Raw genomic sequence first — 23,135 nt, forward strand, 5'->3', positions numbered from 1 at the left:
GTTTAAAAAAAAAAAAAAAAATTTAGGAATGCCCTCAACAGCCAGGAACTGAAGCTCTTAGTAAATGGTGGGCAGAGCTCTTGCCAGTTTTGATCCAGCCCCCTCTCAGGCTGAGGGGGGCAGTGCCACACTGAAAAGAATTTCCAGATGTCTCTTAAAATGTCATGAATAAAATTAGAAACTGTAGAAGTGTTAATGTGTCCTATGGACTCAATAGCAGAGTTTATTTTTGTTTTTAATGGCAAGGCTTCTAGAGTCAATGATTGTATGAGTTCCCTACTCTGGCTACACTTATATAGCTTCGTCCAAGTGCAAGAACTAATGATGTGGATTGGCTGGCATGGGGCACGGCCCTGGCCAGGCCCCCGCATAAGTCTGAGAGAAATCAACAGTAGTACAGAAGGAAAACTTGGTTGGGATGGGGGGGCGGGATGCGGGTGGGCAGGCAGGGAGGGGGGAGATGGAGTTGGTTTTACTTACTGATAAAAGCTTTGTGAACTACTTTTATACAATTCATAACATTTGGTGCCTTGTACCCAGTTACGGTTTGCATGGGATTGAAAAGATTAAGGGAAAGGATGTCGCCTTGTCATTTCGGGTGGCAAATGGGTCTGTACAGTGTAAAGGACATTTGGTATCAGACTTTTTAAAAGCATTTCATCTCATGTGTGTGAAAGATAATTATTCTTACCAGCAAGTTCTAAAATTTTACTGTAATGTCCAGAATCTTTGGATTTGTGACTATTCATCAAATGGCTGCTTTTCAAGGCAGACTATGTACCCCGTTCTTTCTCACCACCCCTTTTATGTTCCAAACATTAACTCGGTCCTTTTCGGGTAGGCTGGGAGTGCTACCTCTTCCCAAACATATACTCTACCCCTATCGGGTTATACCTTATGAGTGGAAGGGTTGCTTTTCCAGCTGGTTGGGAGAGCACAAATGTTCAGAAAGGGCCTTTTTTTCTAATGCTGGGCAACTTATAGAAGTCAAACAAAAATCATTCCTCCTGAAGTATTACCTTCATTAGTTCTGAAGTTCTTTTGCACAAAATTTCAGGAAGCAGTGTAGTACACAATCCCCTATATGTGAACCTTTAGATTGTAAGGCAAGCCAGTGCACTGTGTAATAAGCAAAAGAGAAGGCTCAAAGAACCTGTTCCAGCCCCCTGGCCCCTTTCCCTGGCAGGCGCCAACTAGGATGGTGCTGAGTGGCTGTGGAAGGGGAGAAGACCCAGTCCGCTCACCTGCAGGGCTGTTTACAGCCTGTTCCTTTTACTCTTGACCTTAAGGTTTCCATTGAGCTCATGAGACTTCACCAAAGGGTGTTTTAAAAGCTCACCACTTGAAGCACATTTGATAATTGGTTCCTTCAGCCTAATTAGGTGAGGAGGTTGTACTTTTGGAGCAAAATCTCCCATGGCAACTAAGGCTGTTTTTTTTTTTACTGGGTAAGTATGCATCTCCCTGGTGGTTCAGATTCTTTTTGAAATCAGCACTAAAGCTGAAAGCGCCTTCTAAATATGACTGTGAGTTTAGTTTAGATCTTTCACGTTTAACCATTCTCTTGGTCTAGGGCTTTGACTTTAACCTAGTGTTTATTCCTTCAACCCACACATTGCTCTAAATACACCATAGCTACTCTAGCATTGAGACAAATGGTCATTTTTGTGGACTTTTTCCTTACTTATTTCTGCTGGCATATTTCCATTTAAAATCTAACCAGGTAGTAGAAGAGCTTTCTGTAGTACTATGTTAACCGGCCAGGGTTGAGAATCATGTGACAGATGTGAAATTGACTTCGCTTGGGGAGAATGTTGTGTTGGAATGGTGAAAGCCAACATTTTAATTTACAGAATTAATGACTGTTCGTCGAAATTTTGGGAAATTGTAGATTTGATAGCTTTACTTGCTAAATTCTTAACACTTTGAGGAATTAAGCCAGTTTAAATGAAACCTTACCTTGCCAGTATTATGGCTTTATAAACCAACTAACAGTAAACACTATTACTTGAAGCTAAAACATAAAAATTTTGAGTGAAATATGAATTATGCTTTGGAAGCTGCCATGTCTTAATTTTTGCTGGATTTTTATTTTCAACTTTTAAAAACTTTATAAAATAGAACTGTTCACAGTTATGAGTAGATCGGGTCGCAGACTTCAAGGATCTGTTTCATACCTATGAAGAACAGACAGGAGGTGCTGGTATTTCTTGTCTTAGCAGTGGTCTGATGCAGATCTGAAGGGGCTTAGAATCTATGCTATGGCTTAAAAGTTTCCTTCCTGGTCACCATCTGGGAGGTGATGGCTTCAAACCTAAGCCTTGCTCTCGTGTATGTGACCCTTCCTCATCTTAACACCCAGTAAGATGGGTGTTAACACCTGTCAAATCATCTGTGGTCCCAGTAGATAGATTCTTAGAGGGTACTGGCTTCATGGTCAGCCATCCACAGGCCTGAATTCACACACGCTCAAACTCCTCCCTAACAGATGGGACCTATCTGATTACTGCAAGAGAATGGTGCTTTGTAAAATATATATACAGTCTAATTCTCAAACAGATTTCTTAGCGAGATTTATGCCGGTAGGGTCAAAAAAGTGGACTGTTTTGTCCTATTTACCTTTTGTGAACAGACTGCTAGACAGCTGTCAACTCTTAACAATTAAGGCCACTGTGGAGCATTCATACTGACCCTCCCCTTTCCATGTCCTTTAATCCCATACCAGTTGCATAGGAGACTTGGCATGGAAAAGCGGGATTTTAAAAAATGACTAGTAGATGGGGTGCCTGGCTAGCTCAGTCAGAAGAGCATGTGACTCTTGGTCTCAAGGTCATGAGTTCGAGCCCCACACTGGGTGCAGAGAGATTAAATAAACTTAAAAAATAAATAAATAAATAATGCCTAGAATAAATCAACTAGGGGGGGGAAAAAATGCCTGGGGAAACTGTCTTTATCGCCACATCTCTCTGAGCCTACACGAGTCTTTTCCATGCCAGTTCTTTACATATTCCATTTCCAAAGAACTCCTAACTCTTGGACAGTTACACTATTGCAAATTTAGGGTCAGAAAACTTCTATTTCCATGTGAAGAAAGCAGCTTCCTCAAGCAGTGTCACTTTAGTGCCCACTGCCCAGGCTTGCTTACACCTTGCCTCCACTGCACATGACTGCCCTCTTTCGACCAACAAATCCCACTTGACGACAGCAACAATGCCCCTCTGGTGCCTGGAAAACCCACCTGGTGCACTAAAATGCTATGCAACACCAAATGGCTTCTTCCCCTAGTTCTGCTCAAAAGTGGAAATTCCTCAAAAAATAAGTTTCACCTTATGTTGACATCAATGTACAGTGGCTACAGTTTCCTTTTTTTTTTTTTTTCCTTTTAATATGAAACAAACCACCTCTGTTACAATCCATGTTTGGGGGCTTGTTCCTGTCTCTGGAGTGTGAAATATAAATCATGTTTTTATGATTTTTGTAAATCTTGACTTTTTACACCTTGTTTTTGTAAGCTGAAGTTTCTTATTAAAAGAATAAAATGATTCTTTGTGTACAGTCTTTATTCCAAATATTTGTTAAAATACCATTAGGTATTCCTCAGGACAAGAGCAAAGATCACCCCCCGCAGAAACTTAGGAACTATGTACAGAACTTTACAGAACAGAGGACAACACTTTGGTTGCAACGTGACTGCTGACCAGAGAACGGAGTTCTGAGCGGGCTCAGTGGAGAAAGGAAATTGGGAAGGGAAGGTGCCCGTCTGAATGAAACTTCAACTTCCATCAGGGCAAGTCTTGTGCCAGTCACAGATTGGAGGCTCTGTTTTTGGAAGGTTCAAGGAGAGCACAGGGGGTCCCATGTGTCTGCAATCAGACCACAGGACAACACGTGACATTAGAACTATAAAAGCACTGGAAGGAAATTAGTAAGAGACTCAAAATTTCTTGCAACATCTGTAAACACATTTAACTAGGAATAATAACCACGGGACTTCTGGAAGTCTCCTTCCTGTATTTTGTGAATAGATTATATAAATTACTGCTTCTCTCAACCTCTAGAGCTCCTAGACACGCAGAGCAGTAGGTAAGTGCTTACCTATTTGGCTACACCCCTGGCTGAGGTGCCATTAGGTCAATGTCACTCAAATTCCTGGCCAGCCAAACGCCTGCGGCAAAAAGTCCCAAATTGAGGATCAAGTTCCTGGAAAAAGGAAGTTTCATTTACCCTGTGGTCACGGAGTCACTTGTCTTTAGTTAACGAAAGATACTGGGGGAAAAGACTGACCATCACCACCCTGGAAAAACCTTCCGAGGCAAAAACACTGGGTTCTAGAATCGCAGGAACGTAGGGCTTTACAACGGTAGGCTGCCCAAGACCTACATGGTTACTGAGAGTTCGTTTCTGTAGCTAATAAGGGCAGGATCTAATGCAAAGGCCTTAATTTAAGCACTCGCCCAGGGCCGAAAAGCTTGTTTGTGTTGGCGCCTCTTTTCCCCCTGGTCCCCCTGGTCAGGGTGAGATTCTCTAGACATAGCCCAGTAACTCAAAAGATCGCTTCTGCCGCACGAGAACTCTCCCAGTCAAGGACCGCTCCAAAGCACAGCCAAAGCCACCAAGAGGCCAAGATGCTGGCAATATACAGGGGCCAGCCTGGGCCAAGAAGGGAAGTAGAGAAGGTAGGCAGAGGGGCTCGGAGGACCAGAACGGGACAAGTTCCCGGGTCTTCGGTTACCTCCGGAAATCGTTCCTGTCGGTGGCGAAGCGGTAGACGCCCCGGAGCCAATCTCCCACGTTGTCGGGAATTTCGGGTGCTTCATTTGGCGCGCCGGCAGCGCTCACGCCAACCCCGCTGGAAGCCATAGCAGCACCCTCGGGATCCGCAAGGCCTCTCCCGACGCACCGTGTGGGCGCCGGCGCAGCACGCAACTTCCGGTCTCGCACTTCCGCCGGCGACGGGCCGGCAGGGGGCGCCGCTGCTCCCCCGGGGTCGGGCGCCTGGGAGAGAGGGAGCACTCCCGGGCTGCGCGTCCACGAGCTTCGCAAGGCGGGGAGCGCGGCCCCGCACTACCGTCGCCGGGTCGCGTCCCACCCCCGGCCCCCCCCGGCCTTCGGCTCGCCAACTTGGGCACCGCCACACGTGGTCTCTGAGTGACCACTTCATTGGCTCAGGAAGATGCTGAGCATGGGGCTGCCCCAGCCTGTGGGGGTGAGCATAGGGGCTAGTTCAGCAGGGGATGCGTAGCTTTGCGGGGTGGGGTTCCCCAAGAAAGTCTCCGTCAGAAGTGATAGATTTTGCAGGCTTAAGAGGGAGCACACCAAGTTTGTGATCTGGCCGCCTCTCCCAGGCGTGCCCCTGATTGCGTTCAGTCTAGAATTTTTAGGGGGGGGGAGGAGAGCCTAGCTCTCCCACCTAATAGATCACATCCCCTCCCCCTTCTCCGGGCTGCGCCACTAGCAAATGGTGCAGTGCTTCCTGGAGGTGTCGCTGTGCCCAGCCTGGAGGCTTCCGGGGGTCTTCCAGGGACCGGGAAGGCGCTGACCTAAGAAAAAGCCTTCGGGTTCCGAGTCAGAAGAAGAGGAGCAGGTGGGGCAGGGGGCGTCCTCCTTGGCATCGAGGGGCGTCTCCAGGCGGCCCCGCTCCCGCCCTTTGGTGGGTGCCTCCGCCTCGTCCCCAGCTCGACCCTCCTGCTCCGGACTGGATCGAAGCCGCCCCCTCTGGGTTTCCGGACTGGAGCGGGAGGCAGCGGCGAGAAGGGCTGCCCGGGAGATGCTAGCGGCGTCCAGCGGGGAGCAGTCTCCCTCTGCAACTCTCTCGAGTCTCGCCTCCCCTGTTCCGGGCCGGGTCAGAAACGCCCATCTCAGAGCCTGGAGTCTCCCTCTCCCGGATCCGAGCGGGGCGGGCCCAGAAGCCAGTTCCAGCCAGGATCCGGCCTCCCGCCCCGCCCCCGAGCCGTGCGCGCCGCCGCCGCCGCGACTCCTCTCCCGGGCTCCCCCGCCCCTCCCCGCCACCGCCCACCAGAGGGCGGCCGCGTCCCCAGTCCGGGAGCGAGTCCCGCGCCGCAGCCCCGGCGGTGGCGCGGGGTGGGTTCGGGAGGCCCTTGGAGCGCTCCGGCCAGGGACGCGCGGTGAGAGCTGCGGGCCCCGAGGCTCGGGTCTGGGGGGTGCGGTGGGGGGACGGGGGCGCTGCTGGAGGGACGGGACGGCGTGGGACCGGGGCGAGGGTCCCAGCCCGGGAGAATCCCCTCCTCAGCCCAGCCCAAGCCGCTGCCCCCTTCCCCCTTGATCTGCACCTTCTCCCTTACCAAGCGGCGCCCTCCCTTCCAGTGTTGGGGCCTGGCTCGAGCCGGCATTCGAGTAGCGACTCTTAAAGCAGCGGGGGCAGCAGGGGCGGCCCCCCGGCAAGGCATAACGTCCCCCGCCCAAGGGCCCGGAGCAGTCCTGGCAGCAGAAGTGGTTCTCGTGCCAGCGCCGTCCCTCCGCCTCGGTGCAGCGCCGGGAGAAGATCAGCTGGGAGAGGGAGGGAGAACAGCTCATTCATTCATTCATTCACTCACTCATTCATTCACCCAGTAACCACGCCTTATACCCAGTTAACGCTAAAGCACGTCTACAGACATCCCATTTGATCTGTTCTTCCACTCTCGGATGCAGGGAGGGCTGAGTGGCCTAGCCAGAATCCCGCTAGCAGGTGGCACAGCCTGAAGAAGCGCGACCCCGGTCGCCTGGACTCCCAACCCAGGGTTCCGCGCGGTCTCTTATGCTGACATTATGGCAGGTCCTCGCCTGATCAGGCACAGCACTGGGCACCCGAGATGAACGGCTGTCCAACAGTCCCTGCTCCGGAGAAATTCTCTCAGTCCAAGAAAATCTGGGGGACTCCGTTTGCAGTGGGGGAGGGCACAAGGCAACGGGTCCCCACGCCCAGAACTCAAGGTCCCAGGCTGGTTCTGAGTTCTTCGCTCCGCGGTACTGGCAGAGGTGTCCCCTTACACCCTGCCACGTTGGGCCCTGGGCAGCCCCCTCCCAGCAACCCGCGTCCGGCCCGTACCTGGTCGCAAGCCGGGCAGCGCGGCCGCAGCAGCTCTGCATGATGACGGCCGCAGTAGAGACGCCCGTCATGGGAGAAGTAGATGAGGTGTAGCAGGGCCTGGCCACAGGCCTGGCAGGCAAAGCACGCCGGGTGCCAGCCGCGCCGCTCTCCGGCCGGGGCTGCGCACACTCCGTACTCGCCTGGCCTCAGCGGCTCCCTGCACTGCCGGGCGGGAGGAGGGGGGGGCGGGTTGCTGGGCTGCACAGGGGCCGCACTCGCTCCTAGCTTCCCTCCTGGCTCTTCCACCCCAACCCCAACCTAACTGTTCTCCCCATACCCCCGGCAAGCCCACCTCCACTGCAGGCCCCACCGAGAACCCCTAAACTTGGCTTCTCTTTTTCAAGTGGGCCAAACTGTCAATCCCCAACCCCCCCCCCCCCGCTGCCCCCCCATCCCTGGAGCTCGCCCCTTCTGCAGAAGTGAGAAGGCAAAGGGGAATGGGGGAGGGCACTACATACCTTCTCACAGGTGTGTTCTGCCAGCTTGGGAGGTACCAGGCAGGCCACCCCCTGTCCCAGGGCCTCCCGCCTCCGCTGGGCACAGAAGAGCCGCAGCTCGGCCAGCTCATCCTCCCCAAGGGCCAGGCAGTAGCGCTCCTGCAGAAACAGGCCTCCACTGAGACTGTGAGAGCCCCAGCAGGCAAGACTGGAGCTTGACTGGAGGGAGAAGGCTTAGCTGCTGGGTCAAAGGAAGGTTGTAGAAGCTCCCGGAGGGGCAGAAGATAACAGTGCAGAAGGGCATTGAGAAGGAGAGGGAGAGAGGGAAGAGAGATGGAGGGGTCTACCCCAGTCTCCCCTCCCCCCAGGAATGGCCACCACTCAGGTCCTGACAGCCCACAGCACTGAGCCCTGTCACCACAAATTTAGATCCTTACCCCCAGTGAGCTGGGGCTCACTATCACTTTCTGTTGTTTTTCCAATTTATGCCATGTTCTCCTGTCTTGCCCCCCTCCCTCCCGGAACTGAAGTGTAAGCCTTTAGTCTGGGCACACATAGGGCCTCAATAAATACTTGACCACACTCAATACATTTGTACATTCCATTATCGGTTTCAAAAGTGGTTCATGTCCATTTTCTCATTTGCTCTTCAACTAAGCATTGTGGGCAGGGCAGATGCTATTGCACCCATTGTATAGACTTGAAAACTCAGGCTGGGGATGGGGGATGACTTCTCCAATCAGTGGCATAGCCAGCCAGGCCCTAGATCCATGTTCTCTGGCTTCTGGACCCACAGTAAATAGAGAGAGGGAGGTGAGAGCTCAGGACGCTGGAGAGAGGGAGAGACCCACATCACTGTCCTGTGGAGGCAGCTGCTGCAGGAGGATCCGAAGCCCAGGCCAGTTGGAGGCCCCGCCGATGTCTAGGCCAGGGAGCCCCAAGCTCAGAACTTTAGGATCCTGAGAAGATGCAGCAGGAGAGGGGTGGTTAGGTTTGCCTTCCTCTTCTTTCCTCCCTCCTCACTGCCACCTCTTCTCCAATCTGGAATGACTTCCAAGCACCCCCTCCTTCAAGATCAAGATAAGGACAGCTGATCCACTCTGGCATCTGTGGTCTGATTGAGGCAGGTTGGGGAGCCCCCACACCCCCAAATGGCATCCTTTCTTATGCTTTAAATCAGCCCCCTTTGCTTCATTGGGCCAAAGCCTACAGTCTGCTTTGACAACACAGACCACCCCCCACCCCGAGGTAATGTGTGTTCATGTGAGTAAGTTTAAAGTCAGACCCCCGGTCTCCCATCCTGAGGGGGCTGTAGAGGCAGAGATTCCTGCAAAGAGAAAAGGGCCATGGGAGGCTGGGCACAAAGGCTAACTACCTTCCAGGTGGTGGAAGTGGGAGGAGGTCTGTAGGATGGAGGGCACGTTGGGTCTCAGAGGGAAGGGAAGGGCTCCCACTACCTGAGCAGACGTCTCCTCAGGGTGCTCCTCTGGCAAGTGGCCTGGGTCACTGTCTGAGTTGGCTGGAGGACCTGGCTCCTGAGGGCTGAGGCTCTCCCCCTCGTGGGGCCAGTCAGAGTTCAGCCCTGACATTGTGACAAAGTCTGCCCAGAAAACAAGAACACCTTCCATTTATTGGCCCCTTACAATGTGCCAGGCAGTGCTAAGTGCTCTGCAGGAATTATCTCCTTCCATCCTCCCAACAACCAGAAGACATGGGTGGTATTCCTGTTCCCATTGTATAGATGGCTACACTGAGGCTCAGGGAGCATAAATGCCTGAGGTCACATAGCTACTAAGTGGCTGAGCCAGATCTTGAGGCCAGGCCATTCGGCTCCAGAGTTTCTGAAGCTCAAATTCTGGGGTTGCCCAAGATTGGGAAGGAGGCAAGAGGAGGCTTTTCTAGTGAGCCTTTGGGCAGACTGGCCCCTTCCCGGCCTCCCCAGCCTTAACTCCGCCATTCCTCATTGTGCACTGACTACCCCAGTGAGCCTGAGTCCTCCACACCCCCAACACAGGCCCCACTTTTCCAGCTGTAGGCTCAGGCCAGGTAAAAGGACAACGTCACCAGGAAGCCCTTCTCAGCCCTTCTCAGCCCCTCCAGCCTATACCAGCTCTCCCTTCCCTGAGCTCCAGAAGTACATACAGTCTGCACCCCGAGGTTTAGTACTAATGTTTCTCTTTGTGCCCTCTGCCCATCTCAGTTCCTCATCTAGTCTCTAAGCTCGAGGACAGAGGAAAATCTTGTGCTTCTGGCTTCTACCTACAGCAGCAATTTCCAGTTTCACCGGATAATTCTCAACACATCTCTCCAGCCCTCCTTGGGGCCGGCCCTAGCAGGACCAGAGTATCTTGAGGGTGGGGGTGACTACTCAAGTAGAAAAGGGATGGGCCCTGCCCTCAAGGGGCTCATAGTCCAGTGGCTAAGAGATGAGACCCGGCAGAATGAGGCTGGGGCTCTGGGCAGGTATATACAGCACCTTAGGAAGAAAAAGAACCAGAGCAAACTTTTCTATAATGTTTACTTTGTGCAAGGGACTATACTAGCATTTTACATACTATAATGCATCCTCAAAACAATCCTATCAGGTAGTTTCTGTTATCCCATTTGATGGTTGAAACAAATTGAGGTAAACTTGCCTAAGGGTCACACTAGAAAGCTGAGGGATGTCCTAGGTTGAGGTTGCCTTTGAGATCCGGGATGGATTCTGACAGCAGCTGGGCACAGGAGGGCTTCACCAAATCCCAGGCCAAAAGAAGACCCAGCTGTGGAGTTGGGAACAAGGTTTGGACTGTAACAGTTACATTGCTTCCCAGCCCCGAGCACCCACCCCCGCACACCTTCAGACGTCCTGAGCCACCCATCCCTGCTTCCACACCCATCTGCTTCCTTCCTGTTCTGTCCCTCCGGTCAGTTTTCCTGTGGAAAGCAGCCAGGATGGGCTGTTTATGTTCAGGGCCAAGAGGAACCACTTCCCCTAACAGCACCGCCCCTGCTCCAGGCAGCAAGAGGCGTTTGGGAGAGGGTCCGGCCCAGAATAGGGGCCATCTGGGACCTCAGAGTGGATTTGCACCCTCTCTTCCAGGTTATAGTTTGTATGAAATTGCCGCCCACAGAAACAATGCTCAGAAATCAGCTCTCACCCCTCACCCTTCCTCCCCCCCCCCACCTCTACTCAGCACTGGACCAGATCTTACTAACATGCTGGATTCCTTCAAGAATTACCCCTCCCCTCAGGGCTGAACCCCTTCTGCCCCCCCCCCCCCCCCCCCCCCCCCCCCCGCGCAGGTGCAACCGGGCTCAAGAGTTCCACCTTCCCAATTCGCTCCTGCCCTCGAGGGCAGAGCCTGCGCGGCCCTAGGGACTGGGGAGGTAAAAGGATGGGAAGGTTTTCCGCGGACAGTGAGAGGGAGAAGAGAAGTGTCCGGTCCTGCCAAGTACCCTCTCGACAGATCCCCAAAGTTTTTTCTTGGACTTCCCCGGGAGTCAGCTGGGGTTCCCAGTCTGGCTGCTGGGAGTTTACCGGAGGGAATGGGATTCCGCTGGGGTCTCACCCTCGCTGCGCGCCGGTGTCCGGGCCGTTCTGGACAGACCCCGCCGTCGGTCCCCACACCCAGTCCCCACCCCGAGGCCTCCCCGACTGCCTCTGCCCGCCCCGGGAGCGCGGCCCTTCCTCTCCCACGCCCCTGCCCGCCCCTCCCGGACTGGCAGAGCTGGCGGCTCGGGAGAGCCTCTGGAGTTGCAGCCTGAAGGAAAGAATTTGGGGGATCTCAGGGTGGAAAGTGTGCAGGCTCCACTGCCCCCCTCCCCACTCCCAGGGGTTTAGCGCCGGTACCGCGCCCCAGCGGGGACAGCGCAGACACCTGGGAGCCGAACAGAACGCTTTTCGGAGCGAGCAGGTCCCTCCCAGACCCTCCGGCGGGTCTTCTAGCCCCGCCCCTCTCTGGGTGTCCTCACCCTCACCCAGTTGCCTCCGCCGGTCCCCAGCCCTTTTTTAGGGATCCCTCGTCTTGCCCTTCTCCCTTCTGTCCCTTCAGGCCCTTCCCCCACCTTTTTTGTCTCTCCCCCACCCCGGTCCCTTTTCTGATCCCGGGAGTGGAAACCTCTGGTCCCATCCCGGGTTCCCTTCTCAGTCCCGCCCCGCACCTCGCGCCCCGCCCCGCCCCGCCCCGCCCCGCCCCGCCCCGGCACCGCTCCGCCCCGCCCCCGCGGGGCTAGCTCCGCGGTTGGCCCGGAGCGCCCTCTGGCGTCTGCGCATGCTCCCTGCTCCCGACTGCAAAGTCCTCCAAAGGGACCTTCTAGGCTGCGCGCCGGTCGCCCCCGATCGGGTCCGCCCGCCCGCAGCGTCTCGTTGGTGCTGCCGGTGACCTCCGACCCCGCGGCCGCGGGGCGGGGCGGGGCGGGGAGGCCTTAGCTCCGGGCGGGCGGCGGCTGCTGCAGCGGGACCCGGGAGCGGGGCCCGACGCCGCCCGGGACGCGGGGCGATGTGAGTCGGGGCGCGGTGGGGCGGGGACGAGGCGGTTCCACCGAGGCCGCACCGCGCCGCGCCACAGTCTCCGCTCCCTCCCGAGGAAGCCCTGGGCGGGCGGGCGGGCGGTGGAGTCCCGGGGCTGGGGGCGGGGATCCAGGGACGGCGCGCGGCCCCAACCTCCCCCATTGCTTCCCGGTATCTATAGAAATTCCCCTGACAACCCCGCAACCTAAATCTGTCGCTCACTCCCCAGAACCACCCCACCCCCACCCCTGGACACACCTTCGCTTGTCCTGGAGCCCTTGGAACCCCCTGAGTTCTGCGAATTCTCCTGGTAACGCCCGCAGAGCCACCATTCTCCGGGATGCCCCCAAATGCTTCCAGAGCTCTGCGGTTCCTCTGATCCTGCATACGCCCCATTCTCCCTGCACCATGCTTAAATGCAAAAAACTTGCCCACGATTTCCCGAGCTCTCATATATTTTGAGTCCCCATAACCTACCCTGACACTCCCATCTCCAGTCCACACCTATCCCAGACCAGAGCCCCTTCTTCCTGTCCCAGCCAATGTCACCCCCCCCACTGAAGTGTCATGATATATTCTGATATCTTAAAGACATGTCTTAAAGGCACCCTCCCCCATCTTGCAACCCTATAATTCTTGGTTTCACCCCAACTCCCTGTTGGTGGCTCAAGCCTCAGTATTTTCCCAGCTGCCTGTCTTTAGGTTGTGCACACCTCCCTCAGCCTGCTTCCTTCTAGAGAATAAGCCAGGCCAGGAGGGTCCTTTAACCTGGGAAGTTGTAGGTGGAAGCAGAGCACAAGAGGCCCTGAGAAAAGATACTGCCTTTGGAAAGCAGAAGGGTGGGATTTCAAGGATCTCCAAAGTTCTGGCTTGTCAACTTGTCCACCTGGGGCTCAGATCTCTGAAATTTTGATTTATTATTAGCATTTATGTTAGAATTTTAGGCCTTTTGGAGCTTGGGGGACAGAAAATTTATCAAGCTTCCAAATGTGAGATTGAGGGAGCTTAGCTTGTCCTGGAAGAGGCAAATGTCCATTTTCGTGATCTTTTTCCTATGTGCTTACCTCTAGAAGTTATTTAAGGGAGAAGCCTCACCGTTTACAAATGTTTCCCTTGAAAACTAAGGCCTTGAGATGGGAGGTGGGGGATTGCCTTGCCAGAGTCTCCCAGATAGTGGCCACAAAACAGACTAGAATATTGGTTTCCTGAATCTTAAGCCAGCGTTCTTTCCAATACATCACAGTGTCCTTTTGAGAAAGTTCTCTGTAGAGTTAAAGTTCTCTGCAAAGGTAAGGTGGTGGTTTTGGTGTTGGTTGTAAGGGGATTCAGATGGGTTCTAGAGGCAACTGAAAAGGCTGCCTCAGACTTCAAAATCATTGCTACTAGGGGAGTCACTCACTCTCAGGGCCTGTGGGGCTTGGAATTTGTGGCCCCTTTGCCCTTGATCTCACTTTCTTCGTTGTGTTTCTGTCCCATTAGGACCTGGAACAGATATCCAGGTGGGATGGACTGACAGCAAGTGAGTTTCATTAACAACTGGGGGTGAGGATGGAAGGTTTCCACTAACCTGTGGTCTCTGTCTCCTGTGCTAGGTGAGCCCCAGGTGTGTCCCAGAGGGATCCAGGTGACTTCTCTGCAGACTACTTGCCATGATGCCCCACCAAGAACAGGGGGAATAAAGTGGGGGTCCTTCCCCATGCCCCTCCCATGGTCAGCTCCCCGATGGCCTGGGTGAGGTGAGAGCTGTGTATAGGAGCCACTTTTCTGGAGTTTTCCAAATTGGGCGGAATGGGGGATACAGGTCAGGATTGTTTAAGACTTTACACATACAGTGGGAGTTTTGAAAGGATATCTGATCTTACAGATTCTTTTTTTTTTAAAGATATATTTATTTATTTTAGAGAGAGAGAGAGAGAGAGAGGGAGCACAAGCAGGAGGGGCAGAGGGAGAGGGAGAAAGAGATCCTAAGCAGGCTCCATGCTCAGCGTGGAGCCTGATGCAGGGCTCGATCTCATGACCGGGAGATCACAACCTGAACTGAAATCAAGAGTCAGAGGCTTAACCCACTGAGCCACCCAGGTGCCCCTTACAGATTCATTTCTTGCATCAAGTTGCAGCCCCTTCTGGTTGGGATTGTTCTGTGCATTTGTTTGCTCCCTTAGGTCACTCCAGCTTGGTGGTCTTCTTCCCATTCTAGACAGAGGCCCAACTGTTGCGACATATAATCCAAGTGCTGTAATCCTGGAGGGAAAAGCCAGATAGTAAGGCCTCTGGTCTCCCCCTTAGACAAGGGAGCAACCTGAGCATTTATTTTTTTAAGGAAGAAATACCTAGTCAAGGTTTTAAAAAAATGTGATCTGTTACAAGTTCAGTCTTCTTACTGTATCTTTTGAGCATGATGTGGTGCCTCATGGAAGAGAACATCAGAAAGATAAATTTGAAGTAGATGTTGGGATGGTGGTGAGGGAAGAAAAGAGAATTTGGGTGATGTGGGAAGGGTGAGGTGGAAAAGAAGGGGGAAAAAAAGGAAGGTCCAGGCCAAAGTGTGGGGGACCCTCAAGTTACAGTTTCTGTGCTGAATCTGGATGAAGGACCAGGACTGGCACCCTCTGAAGTTAATCACTTCTTCTGGTCCCCTGCCTTTTTATTTATTTATTTATTTGAGAGAGAGGAAAGGAGAGAGAGCACGAGTGGGGGGAGGAGCGGAGGGAGAGGGAGAAACAGACTCACACTGAGCATGGAGGCCGACGCGGGGCTTGATCCTACAACCCCAAGATCATGACCTGAGCCAAAATCAAGAGTTGGACACCTAACTGACTGAGCCACCCAGGCGCCCCTCCCTGCTTTATCCATGCTTTTCCTGCTGCCCAGGCTTCCCTTCGCTTTCATTACATCAGTCAAAATCCTCCCTTCTCAAGGTCCAGATCAGATGTTACCTCTGAGAAGCTCTCTTCCATCCCTCTGTCAGCATTAATCTTTAACACATCCTAACTTGAATGTTTATTCAGTGCATGTCTGGCCCTGGATTGGGAATGTGAATTAGAGGAGGGACAGGGTCCTGCTATGTCCAAGAGTAGGTGATCAAAACGAGGTGGTTCTGCCAGAGTCCCCAGAGTGGGGCTCTTCGGAGCTGACCTTGATGACCTTATCCCTTACGTTTTGCCCTAGGGCGGACTCGCTGCTCTGACACCATGGGGAGCTGCTGCAGCTGCCTGAACAGAGACAGCGTCCCAGACAACCACCCCACCAAGTTCAAGGTACCCACGGCTCCCTCCTCTCCCGAGCTCCCAGCATGGCCTCCCGGGCTCAGGCCAACCTGTCCAGTTGCCTTTGCCTCCCTAGAGAAGGTGAAGTGACAGGCTGAAGTGGTGGCTCATTAAGACTCCTCAGGGGCCCAGGCCACTGTGCATTGTGTGGCTCTCTTACCAAGAATGAAGAAATACTGGGATGCAAAAATCGTGCTTTTGGAACATTCACGCCCAGTATCCCTTTGTAGCTTTACATATAATTTTTTTTGGAGAAACCCAACAAAAGTCTACGTGTGTGAGTTAATATACATAAAGTATGCGTAACACACAGTAAGGCCTATATTAGCGTTTGCTGTTGGCTTTGGGAAGCTAAGGCCAGGCCCGGTGGAGCTGGGCACCCCCTGGCCCCTGCCACCACTCACCTCCCTGTAGAGGCGTCCCCTCCTCACACCCAGCTTATTGAGGCACAGCTTCTCCTGCTCGCCAGAAGAGGGAGCCCTTGGCAAGGTCCTCGAGTTGGGGAGGTGGTGGAGGAGGTCTGTGTTCTGTCGCCCGGGGCCTTAAGATTTTGAGCTTGTAACCAAACCCGTCCTCCATTAGCATCCGGTCCTTGGGCACAAGCCGTGGACCGTTGAGGTCCTGTAACCTTGGTCATCAAACCGTCTGACCTTGGAGGTCAACCGACCACCCCTCCCTTACTGCCCGAGTGACAAGGCTGAGGCCTAGGGAAGGGCAGTGGGTCAGTGGGACTGCTTCATCCGCTTGGGCTCCCGCTGCCACGTGGCTCAGGGACCCCTTGTTGGACTCACCCGCTGACCCTCCTGTTCCCTGCCCGCCAGGTGACGAATGTGGATGACGAGGGGGTGGAGCTGGGCTCCGGGGTCATGGAGCTGACGCAGAGCGAGCTGGTGCTGCACCTGCATCGGCGCGAGGCTGTCCGCTGGCCCTATCTCTGCCTGCGGCGCTATGGCTACGACTCGAACCTCTTCTCCTTTGAGAGCGGCCGCCGGTGTCAGACGGGCCAGGGTGAGTACAGCTCCTGCCGCGCGCTGGGCCGGGGGCTGGTGCACCTGTGCGGGTACCAGGGCAGGAAGCCAGAGCTCGGGCCCGTGGGCGAGCCTGTTGACGTGGCAGGTGCTGCCCGGAGAGGGGAAGCGTGATGGCCAAGAGCGCAGACTAAGTGGACTCCCAGGCCAGTGCTCGCTCTCCTCAGGCACTGCGGCTGCGGCCTGGGTCCTCTTGTGGGGGCATTCGTTGCACGGGCCATGGGAAAGAGCCAGTACTCCCAGGCCAGAACCCGTCTGTGAAAGTAAGCGATTCCTCCTTCCTTGGTTATTCCAGTTTCGAGGGTACCCTTTGTCCCCTCTGTAGGAACAGACTTTCTTCTGAGCCCCCAGGTCATGTACCCTGGAGCCTGTGAGTAATGACGGGTCAGGCTGGAAGCTTTGCTTACCTGGCTTGGGAATGATGGGCTTGGGGAGGCCGGACTCTTTGGGTCTCTGATGTACAGACTAAGCCCCGAGAGGTTAATCTTTGTCTCCTGTCACCTGGAATGTGAGGTGTTCTCCCTTCCTCCCCTTCGTCCCCACAGCCAGGGGTCAGAGAGTAGTGGTCGTTTCGGGAAGTCAAGGCCAGAGCCTGTCAAGCCTCCTTGAAGGAGGAGCATGGTCTGGGCTTATCTCCTGGAGCCCAGACCTGAGCTCTGCAGAAGGAACCCAGCCCGGGCTTGCGTTAGACGCAGTCAGGGCTGTGACTGCGGGGGAGGCGTGAACAGGCTTCCCTGGTGAGGCTGCCGTCACAGCAGTGAGTCTCTTACGTGCTGTTGCCTGGGAGCCTTCCCCTCCACGTGTCTCCCCCTTTGGGCTCCTGAGCCAGAGGAGCTTACACTGGCTGAGCAGAAAGAGGACAGGAAGGGGCTTCTCATCGTGGTGTTTCGCCCACACTTGGGATTCCAGAGGGGCGGCCCTGGGCCCCCTACACCGGCTTCTCCTAAAACTCTAGGCTTTCCCATCCTTTCCTAGCCCCTAATATACCTTGCCAGAAAAGTCGTTTTCCTTCTCCTCCCCTCTCTCCTTGCTGTCGCATTCCTGCAAACCTCAGTTGTCCCACATCCCAGGCTGGTTTTATTGATCTTTGTTGTGGATATATGCACACATGCACCCCAAGTAGCCCCCCCGAAGTGCCAGGCCCTACTGTTGCCAGGATGGGGTGTGCAGAATCCCAGGCTGGCCTGACACCCCAGGGGCATCTCTGGAGCCCTTGAATCGCAGGTACTCAGCCCAGTGCCGCCGTCCCTGGGACTGGGAACTGCTGCGTTGCAGTCTGAGGGGCTCTAAGGGCAGCTGCATGAAGAGCCGCCTGGTGGCCTGGCCCTGTGTGCCCTAGCGAGTCTGCCCATTCTTTCTTCCTTTCTGCCTCAGGGGCCTATCCAGAGCAGACGTTCTGTCTCTGGCCGGGTACTGGGCTAAGTGCCCAGTGAACAAGCAGTGAACAGGACAGACTCTGCTGCCTTCAAAGAGCTTGGACATGGTTGGGCATCGAGCCGAGGGTTGGGCTCGATTTTCTCCGGGCAGCAAAGGGTGGTAGGCAGAGGGAGATGGGGGCTGCGTGTGAAGTGGAATAGTCCGTCATCTGACACAGTGGCGCCCCCACCTTACCTGCAGGGGAGACCCCCAGGGGGTGCCTGAAACCACAGATGGTACCGAACCTGCACATACTATGGATTTTCCTATACATGCTGAGAGGTTAACGACAATAATAATAAGGTAAAACAATTAGAGCAATGTACTGTAATAGAAGTTACGTGAACGTGGTCTGTCTCTCAAAATACGGTACTGCGCTCACCCTTCTTGTGAAGATGTGGGAAGATAACATGCCCACGTGATGCAGGAGGCGAGGGGAGTGAGTAGGCAGTGCAAGGTAGCGGTAGGGTCCTGCTGGCGTTCTGACAGTACGTCTGCTTCCGGACCCCGGTTGACTGGGAGTCCCCGAACCCGCAGAAAGCAAAACTGTGGATAAGGGGCAGCTACTCTCCTTTTCTGCTTTGATGTTGACTTCTCCTCCCCTCACCTGTGAACATGATCGAGCCGTGGAGGAATGCAGGTGAGGTAGGAAATCTCTAGCCGATGGTCATGGTTAGTGGGGGGACAGCAGGGGGCCTTGGGCCCAGCTCCTCCCAGAGCTCTTGGATCTTAGGGTGTGCTCTGGATGAGGAGGGGCCCTCCTGCCCCCTGCAGGCCTGGGACGTCATGCGTCTGTTCAGCCTCTCTGGTGCTTGCCTGTTGGTACGTGGTCAGAGGAGCCTCAGTTCTTCCTCTCCTCCTTCAGGGATATTCGCCTTCAAGTGCTCCCGGGCCGAGGAAATTTTCAACCTGCTTCAGGACCTGATGCAGTGTAACAGCATCAGTGTGATGGAGGAGCCGGCCGTCATCACCCGCCACAGCCACCTGGCTGAGCTCGGCCTCCCTCGGGCGCCGCAGCCTCCCACTGGTGAGGAGACCCCCTCCTCAGCCTCCACGCCTGTACACACGGGCACAGGCCCAGGAAGTGCCAGGCCTGGAGGCACAAGTCAGGCAGGCAGGTGGGACAGCTGGGCGACCCAGCCTTCCAGGACAGTCACCCGCCATCTGATGACTCTTGGGGATGAATAAGTCCTGGTCTGGGCCAATCAGGTGGCTCAGGCTGAGGCTGGGGAGTCCTGGGCCTTGTAATGACTGATGGTCCGGGAGCAGACAGGAAGACATTGAGTTTCCATGGAAACCGCAGTCTGGAGCTATTTTGCTTCCTTCCTTCTGTCTACTGGGTCATACCCGTCTACCTTTCCTGACTGGGTGCAGGCATCTTTGCCCGTGATTATTTTTCTGGAGAGGTTCCCACACCTTCTGCTTGTTTATTCCCTGAGTCCACACTGAGCTCCTGCTCGGTGTTCTGCTCTCCATGGGCTGGCCCGTGGTGGGGCAGAAGATAGAGAAATGCAGTCCCTGATGTCTGGGAGCTTCCCTGGAGCTCACTGGCAGAGCTAGAATGAGGTGAAGGGACAGTTCAGGGACGACAAGGTGGCCTTAAGTGTTTCAGCTAAGGCTGGACTGGGGGAAGTGGGGCTCACGCCGAGCTTTGAGGGAAGGGGCAGGGTTTGAAGAACAGAGAAGTGAAAGAGAATGAGCGGGGCTAACCACCTGGGGGGCCCTTGGAGTGTCTCCCCTCCTCCAGAGGACTCCCGGGATGCCACATGCGCAGTCGCAGGTGGTTGTCAGGTGGTGTAAGGACCCCCCCTCCCTGACATGGGCTTGTCTCCTGTGTGCCCAGCTCTAGGTTACACTGTCTCCAGCTTCTCCAATGGCTTCCTTGGCTGCCCGGGAGAGGGCCCGAGATTCTCAGCTCCCCGGCGCCCCTCGACAAGCAGCCTGCGACACCCCTCGCTTGGGGAAGAGTCCACTCATGCCCTCATTGCCCCTGATGAGCAGGTGAGCAAGCAGCTGCCCTGCTCCTCCCCATTGGTCTGAGTGGGGAGGGGGGAGTCAGGAAACATGGCCCCTCCTAAGGATCATGGGAAGGGAAGAGAATGGATAGGGTCCCTTACTGTCCAGAAAAGGGTTGCAGCTTCCCTGGGAAGTTTGGAGGACCAGGAAGAGAGGGAAACTCTAGCTCTTCTCCCCTGTGCTTCTCTTATGCTGTCCCTTCTGCTCTCTCCTTCCCTGCCCTTGCGCCCTCCGGCTTCACTCGGACCCCTTCCCCCAGTCCCATACCTATGTCAACACGCCAGCCAGTGAGGATGACCACCGCAGGAGCCGGCATTGCCTGCAGCCCCTGCCCGAGGGCCAGGCGCCCTTCCCCCCACAGCCCGGGGGCCCTGACGCCGGGGACCCCCAAGTGTTCCTGCAGCCGGGCCAGGTGAAGTTCGTGCTGGGCCCCACCCCTGCTCGGCGGCACATGATGAAGTGCCAGGGCCTCTGCCCCAGCCTGCATGACACCCCCCCCCACAACAACAACAACGAGGGCGCTTCCGAGTGCCTGGCCGAGCCCAAGTGCACCTACGAGAACGTCAGCGCGGGGCTGCGGCCAGGGGCCGGCTGGAGACTGAGCACGGAGGAGCCAGGCTGGAACGGCCTTGCCCACCGCCGGGCCGCCCTGCTGCACTATGAGAACCTGCCCTCCCTGCCCCCTGTGTGGGAGAGCCACGCCCAGCAGCTGGGGGAGGAGGCTGGGGATGACGGAGACTCGAGGGACGGCCTCACTCCCTCCTCCAATGGCTTCCCTGATGGCGAGGAGGACGAGACCCCACTGCAGAAGCCCACCAGCACCCGGGCTGCCCCCCGTAGCCACGGCAGCTTCCCTGTGCCGCTGACCCGCCGCCGAGGCTCCCCGAGGGTCTTCAACTTTGATTTCCGCCGGCCGGGGCCCGAGCCCCCCAGGCAGCTCAACTACATCCAGGTGGAGCTGAAGGGCTGGGGTGGAGACCGCCCCAAGGGGCCCCAGAACCCCTCGCTCCCCCGAGCCCCCGTGGCCGCCGCCCACCCTCCCCGCAGCTCAGACTCCTACGCCGTGATTGACCTCAAAAAGACCGTGGCCATGTCCAACCTGCAGAGGGCGCTGCCCCAAGACGATGGTACTGCCAGGAAAACCCGGCACAACAGCACCGACTTGCCTCTGTAGGGTCTCCCTCGCGCCCCGCCTCGCGCTCCGCCCCCTGAACCCACGTTCCCGGGTTCCAGGTTGCTTTGCAGAAGGGCGCCGAGGTAGAACTAGACGCTTCCCAGCGCCGGCTGGCGTCCCCAAAGATAGCAGCCACTGAGTCTCCTGGTCTCCCAGGTAGGGGAGAGAAGAAGGGTGACCAGGCAAGGAGGGAGTCATGACGGAAACTGTGAAGGGTTCCTCGGATGCATTTAGCACCCTCCTGTTACGTCCATCTGTCTTGTCTGTCGTCTGTCTGTGTGTTCTCTTTGGTTGAAATTTTGAAACATTTTGTACCTGTTGATTTTATTTATCAGTTTATTTTTCTATTTATTGTTTTAAATGTAATTTAACATATTTATTATTAATATAATTATTTTTAAATTCTGGCTTGGTGGGTGATGTCCTATTCTTAGGGAGTCATTTCCGGCATGGTTCTGGGTGGGAGTAGGGGAGGCCTACTAGAGGGAGGGGCTTCATTCTGGGAAATCTGGGGGTGGTTGTGGTTATCGTGACAAGTCTGTGACCATTTCTTTTTCTCCTCCGGGAAGCCCTGGCCCAGAACTTAAAGTTGCCAGGGATGGATGTGCTGTCAAAGGAAAGCCACAGGACAGCTGGAGTCCTGGATGCCGAAAGGGGATCTGGAAGGGAAAACTGCCCTAATGGGAACAGCCTGACCCTCCTGAGTTGGCAGGGGAGGGCAAGGGTTGGGGGAGGGGAGGGCCTACATCAGACTTACCTTCTCTAGGACCCCCTGCTGATTTCCCTTCTGCCACCAGGCAGGTCCCTGGGGGTACTGATCTCCTTTAACACCTTGGCCCAGAGGTGGACCCTGGATCCTCCTTTGGCACCCCCAGCACGGCTAGATCAAGGCTAGAACTTTATACAGGACTTCGCTAAAAGCCCAGGAATAGCAAAAGGCAAAAACAGAGTAATATATAATCAACTCATCGGGCTTGCCTAGTTATTTTCCCAGAGAACTGCTCCCCAGGAATAGGCGCTTTGGGGCGCCTCTACCCTACCACAGGGGCGGGCCCTAGCAGAGTCACCACGTCTGAACACCTGCCTGGAAGCCTAGGGCCTGCACAGGGCTGCACAAGGCCCCACCTGGTGCAGTGTTGCAGGAGCTCCCTTTCCTTGTCTTGAGGCTGCCTCCCCCTCCTCTCGCCGGCCTCCCTGCCTCCAAGACTCCATTTCTATCTCAGCCCCCTGAGTGATTAAGGGAAATCCAGCATCTGCGATAAGCCACTCAGGGCCCAGGGGAGGAGTGGGAGCAGTTTGCCCAAGACTTAGGGACAAGCCTTCTTGTCTGTGGTCACTGTTTGTGCCCCAGCTCCCTGCCCCGAGGAGAAAGCCGACCTGTCCTCCTTACTAAGGAAACCGGCCAGGGTCGGGCCTACCCGATTCCCTCCCCACCTGCTGTCCAGGACAACACTGCCCGGGCTTCAGTTCCGGGACTGCCCTCTACCCTGGGTGCGGATTGAACTGACCAGCTTCCAGACTTCCCCACCCCTGAATGTCACTGTCTTGTCAGGGAAATGGGCGAAGAGAGCCAGCAGGATGGGGCTTAGCAGGGTCCTGGGGTGGAGCTGCTGCTACTTTCCCAGAGCTGGCACCGGACCCTTCGCTCTACCTCCTTCTGACCTCTGGACTGGAGGGAGGGCTGCTCCAGGCTGGGTTCATCGCGTGCACTGTGTCCACCCTGCGGTAGCGGATGATGTCTCTCCTCAGCCCACCCAGGCAGCTCCGTTCTGCTCTCTGCGTATCCTCCCCGCACTAGTCCTACTCCTCCTTTGGGGGCCCCTAGTCAGGAATGCTGGTTTCTCCAAACAGGAGGGCCAAGATGGGGGGTGGGGGCAGGTATGGCCGTGCCGGTGACTCAGCGGTCTGCTCGGGCTCCTCCTGACGGTCGCTGCTGTGGGGGAGCCATGCTTGCGTCAAGAGACCAGGTTGTGGTTCTGACTCGGCTATGATCTCTGTTCTCTTGAGCAACTGGTCACCCCCAGCGGGCCTCGGCTTTTGCACCTAGAAAACACGGAGCTGGTTGTGAGAAGTAGCCAATGAGATGATGAACACACCACGTTGGGAAGGAGACAGCGGGCAGGCTGTGTGAACAACCCAGCTGTTCCAGAGGGAGAAACCACTGGAAGCCACCGCTCTCCAGTCCCTGAGACCCCAGGCCTCCTGCTGCGCCCCTG

General features: G+C 55.5%; 3 protein-coding genes across 6 annotated transcripts; 1 reads left to right on the forward strand and 2 right to left on the reverse strand.

Annotated features, from left to right (window-relative positions):
* Window positions 1-3,542: 3,542 nt before the first annotated feature.
* Window positions 3,543-4,946, reverse strand: TOMM6 (translocase of outer mitochondrial membrane 6). Its single transcript, XM_032409846.1, has 3 exons — window positions 4,733-4,946; window positions 4,096-4,200; window positions 3,543-3,863 (listed from the first exon to the last, which is right to left on the reverse strand). Exons 1-2 carry the CDS (start codon window positions 4,858-4,860, stop codon window positions 4,104-4,106), a joined length of 225 nt encoding a protein of 74 aa, XP_032265737.1. The 5' UTR covers window positions 4,861-4,946; the 3' UTR covers window positions 3,543-3,863; window positions 4,096-4,103.
* Window positions 4,947-5,171: 225 nt separating this feature from the next.
* Window positions 5,172-9,126, reverse strand: PRICKLE4 (prickle planar cell polarity protein 4). Its single transcript, XM_032409844.1, has 6 exons — window positions 8,985-9,126; window positions 8,379-8,486; window positions 7,549-7,686; window positions 7,049-7,252; window positions 6,303-6,507; window positions 5,172-5,828 (listed from the first exon to the last, which is right to left on the reverse strand). Exons 1-6 carry the CDS (start codon window positions 9,114-9,116, stop codon window positions 5,452-5,454), a joined length of 1,164 nt encoding a protein of 387 aa, XP_032265735.1. The 5' UTR covers window positions 9,117-9,126; the 3' UTR covers window positions 5,172-5,451.
* FRS3 (fibroblast growth factor receptor substrate 3) lies at window positions 6,023-21,234 on the forward strand. Of its 4 annotated transcripts, none has more exons than XM_032409841.1 (7): window positions 6,023-6,125; window positions 13,612-13,755; window positions 15,188-15,276; window positions 16,107-16,293; window positions 18,595-18,756; window positions 19,573-19,730; window positions 20,005-21,234. In XM_032409841.1, the coding sequence occupies exons 3-7, from the start codon at window positions 15,211-15,213 to the stop codon at window positions 20,917-20,919; spliced, it is 1,488 nt and encodes a 495-aa protein (XP_032265732.1). In that variant the 5' UTR covers window positions 6,023-6,125; window positions 13,612-13,755; window positions 15,188-15,210; the 3' UTR covers window positions 20,920-21,234. The 4 variants fall into 4 exon arrangements, with proteins under 4 accessions (XP_032265732.1, XP_032265734.1, XP_032265731.1 ...); XM_032409840.1 differs by lacking the exon at window positions 6,023-6,125 and adding an exon at window positions 11,927-12,010; XM_032409843.1 differs by lacking the exon at window positions 13,612-13,755.
* Window positions 21,235-23,135: the final 1,901 nt, after the last annotated feature.

The sequence above is a fragment of the Phoca vitulina genome, unplaced genomic scaffold, assembly GCF_004348235.1.
Source record: "Phoca vitulina isolate PV1807 unplaced genomic scaffold, GSC_HSeal_1.0 scaffold11, whole genome shotgun sequence".
Taxonomy (NCBI): Eukaryota; Metazoa; Chordata; class Mammalia; order Carnivora; family Phocidae; genus Phoca; species Phoca vitulina.